This window comes from Quercus robur, chromosome 2, assembly GCF_932294415.1.
Source record: "Quercus robur chromosome 2, dhQueRobu3.1, whole genome shotgun sequence".
Classification (NCBI taxonomy): domain Eukaryota; kingdom Viridiplantae; phylum Streptophyta; class Magnoliopsida; order Fagales; family Fagaceae; genus Quercus; species Quercus robur.
In genome coordinates, this window is record NC_065535.1 from 37,016,367 (window position 1) to 37,026,894 (window position 10,528).

Consider the following 10,528-nt stretch of genomic DNA (forward strand, 5'->3'; position numbering starts at 1 on the left):
ATTGAAAGGTTAGGGACCAAATTGACACAATTGAAAAGTTAAGGATCAAATTGAAATATAGTGTAAAGGATAAGGACTAAATATGTAATTTACCCTTTTTTTTTTATACCATTAGGTTTCTAGTTCTACATTGACTTAATTTTATTTATTTTTTAATTCAAATCAAGACCCGAGAAGCCATTATCATTTTCAATTTCTCTTGTTTTCACGTTCATGAGCTCAGAAGTTGTATGCATGGAGCTCAGTTATACAAATTGCCATAATATGCCAGTAATAGCTTAAACTTAACAAAGTGAAAGAAAGCCAACAAATCCAACGCAAAACCCAAAAGATTCATTAGATTAACAGAAATCAAAATGATTAATTTATAATAAAGAGCCAACAGATTCGAAACAAAATAGGAGAAAGACACCCAAATCTGAACGAAAATAACAGAGATCCACAAGCATAGAGACAGTCAAAAAGAGAAGTTGGAACGAAGTCATTAACAATACATTGATATTTGATAGTAGGGAACCAGAGAGAGCCTCTTTTTCTAGTGGTGGTCTCCTCTGAGACTCGAACCAATCTCTGCTTCATCTTGTGGTTCCTCTTGGGATCGGCTTCAGCATATCTCTCCCAAATTGGTAATCCCAATGCGAGCACAGCAACAACAGACCGTCTGTATTTGAACACTCTCGAAGGGAAAATGTTTTCTTGCCACTGGCTCCATGAATTATCAAACAAATCCTTGCATTGTATTCTGTATTTTTTTTTTTTTTTCCGTGTCATCCATTTTTATTTTAGTGCATTAGTCACGTCAGTATTTTTTATTAGTCGGTTCCATATCAAAAAGGTTGGAAAATAGAGACTAACACATTTGAAAAGTGAGCTTAAATATTTGGAGACCAAATAATAATTTATAAACAAAATAAGTTGACAAAAAAGCATTGCCAAACAAATAAAAAAGATTAGCCTTTTCATTTTAGTTATGCATAGCTTTTTAAAATCCTCCCTTTTTTTTTCAAGATACTTTTACCTTGGAGAAATCTGGTATTAGAAGGGGATGCTAGTTTTTTTTTTTTTTTTTTTTTGGGGGGTAAAAAGGAGAATTCATTTCAAACTAAGAAAAAACAAGAGGTTCAGGACAAAGCCTGTTAACAGACAAACCAAAAAATATCAAAATGAAGAAAATATCTAATCTTCGGGAGGAGTTTCATACAAAAGAAATTCTAAAGCTTGTTGTCTTCCCATCCTCACTAAATCCATCCACGCATATATTTGTTTCCTTGTAGTAATGGCTAAATCGAACCTAGGAAAGCTGGGTAGTCAGTAGCCTGCAATCATCAGGAATGGCAGAAATGACAATGTTAGATTGGCTCGGGTTAGTGAGCACATCAAGGATGGCTTTAGCATCCAATTCCAAATCTACAGTATGATAATTTCTCTGCAAGCACAAAGATAAGCCATCCCTCACTACCCATAGCTCGGCTATAAAGAAAAATATGACCCGTTTGGTTAGAGATTTCTAATATCGTTATTTAAGTATTGCAAAAATACATGTAAGTTAAAAAGTATTGTAGAAATAGATATTGTGGTGTTTAAACACTGAAAATTATTATTTAAATACCCCTACAAAACACTCTATATACCTCTAAAAAATAAGCCATACTTTTCATAGGGTTTTTTTTTTTACCATGGATGTAGTCTTCATTTGATCCATTTTTTTTTTTTATTCTACAAAACATATGAAAATGCAAAAATCTATTTTCGCATAAGATGTTCCATTGAAACAAACAAACATTGCATAAGATTAGTTCTTGTCTTTTTGTTAGAGTGAATAGGTGTGCTAATCGTGCAGCCCATGAGCTGGCTCAACGGGGGCATTAAGGCCTTTGTATTTTAGTTATGTTTGCTCTGCCCTCTTTAACCCTGGACTTCAATCTGCTATTTAGACCGACTCTTGTTACCTTTTAAATATTTGGATAAACTACATATTAATTCCTTATCTTTTTCATCATATTTCAATTTAGTCCTTAACCTTTTAATTATATCAATTTAGTCTCTAACCTTTCAGTATTATGTCAATTTAATCCCTACCATTATTTCTTGAATAAAAATTGCTAACATGATAAACGACCAAAATGAAATTTTAGTTTATTTTTACATCAATAGAAGCTAATTTTTTATTTTGGCCATTAAACACGTCATCAATTTTCATCCAAAAGATAACGGCAATGACTAAATTAAGATAATACTGAAAGATTAAGGACTGAATTGATCCAATTAAAAAGTTAAAAATCAAATCAAAATATAGTGTATATAATAAGAAAAAATTGTAATTTATCCTAAATATCTTTTAAAGCCAAAAAACAAAAACAAAAACAAACAAGACTATGCTTGTACCAAAGATTAGAATGTGAGTGAGTGGGTGGGTGAGTTATAAATTAATTTCTATTATTTTGCAGAGTAGGCTCAGCTCATTTCTAGATATATTTACTTTGTCATTATCAACAAAAATTCTAGATATTTTCCATTTTAAGAAACAGGTCACCCTTTACATCAAAATTAAGAGAAGATTGAAATCCTTGTTTTCACAATGTGTAGAGCAATATATTACTACTTCTAGCAGTGACGAGGAAAATAGGCAGAAAAATCTCCCATTTACATATTCATGAAGACATGCATCTTCCCCATAGTCTCACATTTCCAATCAGCACCCACAACATAGCACAGAGCACTCCAATAACTGAAATAAAAAATAATCCCTTGCTTCTGCCTGCCCTCTTATTAGATTCAGCACCATTTCCAACAGAAACATTTGTATTTTTGACATTCATTCTTACCCTACTAAAGCTAGACATTCGCTCAAAAGCCCGATTCACCAATGCATTCTCTGAAGCAGATGCAGGGGTAGTGGGTATTGATTCCACAAATGACCATAATGCAGAAGAGAACCGACTTGCAGCACCAACATCCTCATTGCCATTTTCATTCTGATTTGCGTGGATGGGATAATTTGTGTATGCACCAACATCCTCATTGCCATTTTCATTCTGATTTGCTTGGGTATGATAATTTGTAGATTCATACCCGACACCTACGCATGAACAAAAACCACCAATTTAACAAATGTCTACCACAGAACATTGACGCTCAAACTTGAGTTTTTTTTTCTTTTTCTTTTTTCTTTCTTTTTTTTGCCTTTTTTTGTTGCAAAAGTGAACAGGAAAAATTAATCAGAAGATTATACATTGCAAACACTAATTCAATAAAGTTAAGAGCCCTTGAAGCTAGCTTTCCAATTTTCACATCGATTCATGACGACTATGGCATGTCAACCAAAACCATCCATTTGAACAGAAGCTCAGCCTGGATGGCCAAATGAACACTGAATCTGTGAAAATTTATTTACCTGAGGGTGTAGGAAAATAACCCAGATCTGATTCTGCTGAAGTATATAAGTTTCTTCTTTCATCAAGTGCCCAAAGCTGATCGTTATTCTGACCTGCACCATCAAGATTGGGTTGCAACTGATAATCAAACTGGGTTACCGTATTATTCTCAAGGGTATTTATATATGGATCTGCCACTGTTGCCTGATCAATTGGCCCCATGTCATGAAGAAAGAAGGCAGCATCATGGAACACTTCAAACTCACTTAATCCATCACCATTCCTGTTCTCGAACTGCAAGTTCTCCACAGCTCTGTCATTTGAAAAACTAGGCTCAGGACCAATGAGATCATCGATTTCCAGGAAGTCCTCCTCATGTATTATGAAAGGTTCATGTCCATGAAGATTGGGAGCAGACAAGACCTCAGGTGACTCATACAATTGCAATTGCGAAGTAGCTGACTGTGTAAGGCCAAAGCTGGGCTGCACATCATACAGCTGACCACTTGGGTGCAGCACTCCAACAGGTACGGCATTCATAACTTCAGTAGAGGCTGGATCCACCATGGTACTCTGTGTTTCTTCCTCACCAACAACCTATATGATAAAATTATAATAATCAATATCTGTGTTCCCTAATATTTAATCTGACACAATACAGAATTAGTATTATAACTCAAAGCATTGAACCCATGACATAACCCTCCACCCCCTTGTTCATAGTGCAACAAGATGCCATTGGTCCAGAGACCATTGGCCACAGAATACAAACATACAACAAGGAAATATGAAATTGCTTCTCGTTCAAAAAATATTCTAGACAAGTTTCTTCATATATGAGACAATAAATAATACCAGTGGAAAAAGTTGAGCTCTGACACATTCTGCATTATAGAACAAATTCTAGCATTTTTACTATGTAGGCCAAATAGATACATTTACCACTTGGACCTTATTTCATAAAAATCAGCTGCAACTCACTGTGTGAAAAGTTTCCATGTCAGCATATGAAATCAAGCATTGATATCACTATCAAGTAGTTATGCCATCTTGTGGTTTTTTATTTTTGGAGGGGAGGGGGGAAAGTATAGGGGAGAAAAAAATACTACAGCAGAGAGATTGTAGAAAGAGAAAATTAGGATAGATCACCAACCTGAGATAGAGTGAGAGCACAATCGCCGAGTTGTGGGTGTTCCAGCACAGGATCATCAGCAATTTGCCTCATGAACTCCTCAAATCCATCAAATACTTGACCATTGGCTCTCACATTAGTGACAGACGTAACCTCATTGAGTTGCTTCACCGAAATATCCCTATCAACAGAGTTGTTAAAATCTGGGCATTCAACATCATCCCACTCTTCTTCTTTAAATGGTGCCCCATATTGCTCACCATTTTTAGGACCAGGTCCACTTTTTTTGTAAAGCTTGTAGAGTGCATAATAATCCTGAGACATAAAAAGCAGCAAATTTCAGCACACAACAGCTAAAACAGTAGAAAGCAATCAAGTGATCAACACTATGTTACTCAAGGCAATACCTGAACATTCTGGCATCTCTTAAGCTCCTCCTCGTCCAATGTATACTCATGCATGACCCAGTCAGTGCGTTCCCCATGAGGTGCACGCCCTCTATAAAAAACCAGGGTCTTTTTCACTCCAACTGTCCTAGAATTGCACATAATGTTACGGTCCTTTCCTGTTGCTTTCCAATACCCATGTCTGGTAGCCCTGTTTGACCTTCCTCCATTAGGATACTTCCTATCTCTAGGAGTGAAATAGAACCATTGCCTATCTCCAGATTTTAGAATAGATTGCCCTGCATTTCATGTTCACTTTGTTAGGAAAACCAAAATTCGAAACAAGCATAGAGAGTGGTTAAAACTTAAAACCAACAAAGCTCTTTTTTTTAATTAACTTAGGGATCCTTTCTAAAGAAGAGCCCTTTAGACTCGCCTCTAGCCAGTAAAACCACAAGCAACTGGGCAACTGATCCCACCCATCAAAACCAGAACCGAAAAATAGTTTGGTATGCCAAAGAACAGATATGTCTGTGATGTTAAACTAAACTATAGCATTACCCATTTACCCTAAACAATATCATATAAATAAATCCCTTTACTGCTAATCCGAACAACCAAATTAGATTTTTGACATTTAACTAGAAAACGATACAACAATACTAATGTCTATAAACCCTAACTAATTTTCCGCTAAAATAATCCCATCAATGAAACGATAAGCCTTGCATTTAAAGCAATTCTACACATAACAAAAACAAATAAAAAGATCTTCTAACAATTCCAGACAACCAAATATCATACCTCATGTTAAAAGAAAACCCATAAACTAAAAACTAATTTTCAGTACCTTGGTTATTCTAATTATTAAAATTATTATATTTATATAAATACAGTTCGAATCAAATTCAACAAAAATCCATACTTCAACCGAAACCCATATAAAATCCTAAGCAATCAAACAAAATTTACAAGAATTATTAACAAAGATCCAATTTTTTTAATCAAACCCAGATTAGTTCCAACCATAATCAACAACCAAACAAAGGCTTGACTTCAAACCCAACAATCAAACAACCAAACAAACCAAGTCAACGTTCCCCAAAAACCCAAAAAGGAGAAAAGAAAAGGCTTTTATTACCAGGCAATTCTTCAGGGTCCCATTTGTACACATCGACCTCAGCGATGATATCAAGCTTGAGCTTCCTCCGACAAATCCTCCTCTTCAGATAGTACAGAACAAGCTCCTCGTCTGTCGGGTGGAACCGAAACCCAGGTGGCCATCCATCGTCACCCATACAAGACTCTGATTGCACAGTCATCGATTTCTCTATTCTCTGTTTTCTGATCAAAAATCAAAAGGGGGTTGAAAATTTGGGATCTCAGGAAAGAGAGAGAAAGAGAGAAAGAAAAGTAAATCTACATGATAGGATTGAGAGGGTTGTGTGGTTTGGTGAAGATTGAAAGTTCAAACCCTAGCAAGGGTTGAGAGTGAGAGACACAGACAGAAGAAGAGTGATTGGGCTTGCGGAGTGGTGGCGTAGTCAAACAAACGACTGGGAGAGGCGTATTTTTATGTGACTCTGGGAAGTTTCCTTGAACGAGAAGGAATTGGAAAATTGTATTTTTTTAATATTATATATTACTTGTTAACTCATGGTAGGCACAAAAACCTACTTATTTGTGAGCTAAACTAAAATAATTTTACAAAATTTTAAATTGATTAAAAAATTACACTATTGCATGAATAAGTTATTACTTGAATGTGTAATAGTTTACAAAAAAATTTAACTGCAAAAAAATAGCTCAAAAAATCAAATTTTAAAACTTCTGAAAGACCAAAAAATATTAAAGAATTAGACGACTAAACAAAACAAAACAATATATACAAAGAATCAAAAATATATTCATGACTATAACTATTGAAAGGAATCAAAAGATTCAGAGCCTACAAATTATATATATATATATATATATATGTAGGGGCGGTTTTTAGGGCCCAGGCCCAGCAAGTAAGTGGTTCTGGGCCAAAAGTCCCCAGACAATGAATTTATAAAGAATGGATTACAGAGCAAGGACTAGACGAAGTGAACGTCAGTTAGATGTACGCCATGCAACATGTTGAACGTGAGAATATTCCATTTACGTTTAATGGGATATCGGTCCGAAGAGACGTATAAGTACACCTCTTGCTCTGTTTTACAGACTACAGAGTTCTTTCACCTTTCTCTCTCTCTCTCTTTTTCTTAATTCTCTGATCCCTTCTACATGGGGATCTCCTTCTCTTATATAGTCTCCTTGAATTGATAAGGACCTTACACTTGTTAGCCATCTGGACCTTCACTTGAGTGTCTGTCCCATCGGACATCTCCCTTATCCTTCTGTGAGTTGCACTGGCCAATGTAATACTGTTCGCCTGTCTTCTCCACATTAATGCGGCTGAAAAGGTAGCTTTCTTGCATTTAATGCGGCAGTTGTGGCTTCTCCCTGATGTCTTACATTTTCCTCTTTCCTGCTGCGTGAGGCTTACCCTCCTACCCACGTTCGCTTAGATGGGTTCTTCACTGTGGAGGGGACGCACATTGGGCCCGTATTTGCGTGTCCGAGGAGGCATTCCTCCTCGGACGTCTTCTAGAACGAACCAGGCTTAACAGGGTTGGGCCAGAGGTCATTTGGGTCCCTATTCCCCGTTGGGTCATGGTTAGGCTTCGTGTGGGTCCCCAGGCCCACTGTTGGTTTTGGGAATTTCACCCCTACAATATATATACAAATTCAGATGTTAAAACTTCCAAAATACCAAAAAATATATATAATTAAAGAATAAATTATTGAAACAATTCAAAAAATATGACTATTCAAAAGAGAAATATAATAAAAAGAAAAAAGTACATGAACTCATAAAATAATAAGTTTTAAATTTTAACGGGTCTAAAATTTAAACGAACCTTATTAGCATATGGCCCATACTAAAAAATGTTAAGCAAGAGTCCACGTTGAAATAATGAAAGTCATATTTCCTCTTAATATAACATCCTTTTAATATATCATATATAAGTTTTTTGCCCAAAAAATTAACATACTTTCTGTAAGGACCCGACTTGAGTTCCTAACCCAGCACGTGGACGGACTTTGGCCCAAAAGGCCCAAAACAATGAATTTGTAGAGGAATGGGTTGGAAAACTGGGTTTTAGTTGATCAAACAACGATATAGATAGACTTGATGACAAAAGGATAAAAATAGACTATTATGAAATGAAGAAAGCACATCCTCGGCGAAATCCGAGGACAATAGTTCTAATATAATGTTCTTAGAAAGTGTTACAAATTTGATTGTTGATCGTTACAGTATTTCTTCTCTTAAATTTTTGATCCCCCCTTCTTGTTCTTTTTTGTCTTCTTTTATACTCCCTTCCCTTTTCACCTCCACCGTCCACCTGTATGCTAGATGGTTAGGGCTGATACTTGTCTCATTAGCCCTTCTCATAAGTTCTCAAGTAGTAGATGTAAGGCTGAAATACATTGTTCATGTATCACTTCTACATTAATGCGGCCAAGGGATTAGCTATAGTGCATTTAATGCGGAGGCAGCAGTTTTCTCCCCAAATATTTTAGGGCTCATCCTTATCTTATATCTCTACAGTGCTTGTCCGCTCCAAATGAATTTTAGGGATTGTCATCTTTGCTGTCAATCCATTTTCCAGGACCTCGGTCAAGTTTGGCCGAGGAAGTTTTCATCCTCGGCACACTTTTTGGAGCCTTTAGGACCAAACCCCACCTTTTATTCATCAACGCAATCTCCTCTGACGAAGACATCTCATCCTCGAGCGGATCTTTGTTTTCGGCTTAGGCCACAGGCCCAATATATGAATAAATAATGCACTTCTAGGCCTAAGGACCCTACAATAGCCCCTCGAGATTCCCCTTTCTGGCTCCTCGGGAAGAAAGGAGGATTTCTATATCTCTAAATTAGCTCCGTGCCTATTTCGCTCTTCCTCTGCTTATGAAGACGCCTTTTTGTCAGCCCAAAACGCGCTCCTAGCGCTGCAGCATTCGAGGCATGTCCTTATTAAATTCTGGCGGCTCTTTGTCCCCTACGTTCTACAGCGTGATGTGAATCGTAAGGTTGAGAGTGTCATTGGGAATTAAGCGGGAATTTTCCCGCTCTTTGCTCTCTCCTTGGTATAAATACCTATTAAATTAACTTTTTCCCTCACTTTAGCATTCATTTCGTTCTAGCACTCATACCTTGAACCTGCACACCTTTTCAACCTTCCTGAGCCCTTACAAATACCAAGGACCCGCCCAAGGACACCTTTACTCTCCCCGTAAGTCTGCTTAAACTTTTGCTTTTTAATTTTCTACATCCTCCTATTTTCTTCACGTTATTTCTTTTTCAATCTCTTTAGTTTTCCCAGCCTCTTCTAGAAATGGGTAGATTTAAGAATTTAGTAGATTCTGAGGAGGGGATAGAAAGCTTTAGGGCTCGTTATAATATCCCTTAAGGAGTAGGAATTAGATACTGTGATGAGAGTCAATGGCATGAGGATAGGCAAGTCGAGGAGGTAGTGATCCCGATTATTGCATTCATAGAAGGAGGGATGAAAATCCCCATGGGTGGAGTCACTAAAGACTACCTTAGAGCTCATAGGTTGGCTCCCACTCAGTGTGCCCCTAATATGTTTAGGATCCTAGGCTCCATGGATGCCCTCAACAAAAAGATGGGTTTAGGTCTAACCCACCATGATGTCAATTAGGTCTATAACCTTCACCGCCTAAAGGGACAGGGATACTACTTGAAATCAAGGTATCCCGAGGTTAGGCTCATTCAATGCCTCCCCGAATCCAACAAGGGGCTGAATAAAAACTTCTTAATCTTGTCAGGGGAGTGGAGTGATGGTCTCCCTTGCCCGACGAGAGAAGGAGAACCAAGTGGGGTACTTAGCCTAGGGTACTCATTTACAAGTCCTTTCTTTGATTTACTGTATTTTTATATCTGACAAAATTCTATTTCACTAATGGATTTGCAAACAAATGCGCTGCTGAACCAAATTTCAACCTGATCAACAAGGATAGCCTAGACAAAATCCTTAAGGCCGAGGTATTTGTAAATTCGGACGGCCAGTTACGAGACATGAGGAGACATGAGGTTTTTCTCAATCTCAAAAGATATCTAGCTATGGTACGTTCCTTTCCTTTCTTTCTAACTTATTCTCTTCACTTTCCTCTTCTGATTCTTTTTTCTTTCTTTGGCAGGTTGTTCAAGCATCTTTCCAGGCTAAAGAAATAGCCAACTCCTACCATCGACAGATGAAGGAGGAAGAAGGGAAGCGTAACACTGCTATGGATGCCTTTCATGTGGCCGAGAAGAGTATCCAGGAGCTTAAGAAGAAGCTGCAGGAGGAGGAAAAGGAGAGGAAGTACGCGGTGGCATCCCTGGAAAGTGCTGAAAGTTAGAGGTTGCTACTGCGTACTGCTGAGGACAACCTGGCCTCTTCCAAAACTCAGATTGCTGCATTAAAAAAGAAACTGGAAGAGGTCGAGAAGGCTAGAGGTATCGCCGAGAAAGCTCGAGAGGAGGCAGAGAAAGCCAAAGATGAAGCAAAGCAGCATGGCTATGACGTAGGCGTGGCTGAGAC

At 37.5% G+C, this 10,528-nt stretch overlaps 1 protein-coding gene across 1 annotated transcript; it reads right to left on the reverse strand.

Annotated features, from left to right (window-relative positions):
- Nucleotides 1-2,486: 2,486 nt before the first annotated feature.
- Nucleotides 2,487-6,479, reverse strand: LOC126713558 (NAC domain-containing protein 17-like). The gene is made up of 5 exons (XM_050413315.1): nucleotides 6,034-6,479; nucleotides 4,914-5,191; nucleotides 4,528-4,821; nucleotides 3,395-3,971; nucleotides 2,487-3,079 (listed from the first exon to the last, which is right to left on the reverse strand). The coding sequence occupies exons 1-5, from the start codon at nucleotides 6,212-6,214 to the stop codon at nucleotides 2,652-2,654; spliced, it is 1,758 nt and encodes a 585-aa protein (XP_050269272.1). The 5' UTR covers nucleotides 6,215-6,479; the 3' UTR covers nucleotides 2,487-2,651.
- Nucleotides 6,480-10,528: the final 4,049 nt, after the last annotated feature.

Excerpts from the sequence above, each read along its gene's own strand:
- LOC126713558 (XM_050413315.1), bottom strand. The coding sequence starts at position 6,214 with ATGACTGTGCAATCAGAGTCTTGTATGGGTGACGATGGATGGCCACCT. Across the intron at positions 5,192-6,033 it reads GGACCCTGAAGAATTGCCTG|GGCAATCTATTCTAAAATCT; the intron begins GTAATAAAAGCC and ends CATGAAATGCAG. Across the intron at positions 3,080-3,394 it reads TTATTTTCCTACACCCTCAG|GTGTCGGGTATGAATCTACA; the intron begins GTAAATAAATTT and ends GTTCATGCGTAG.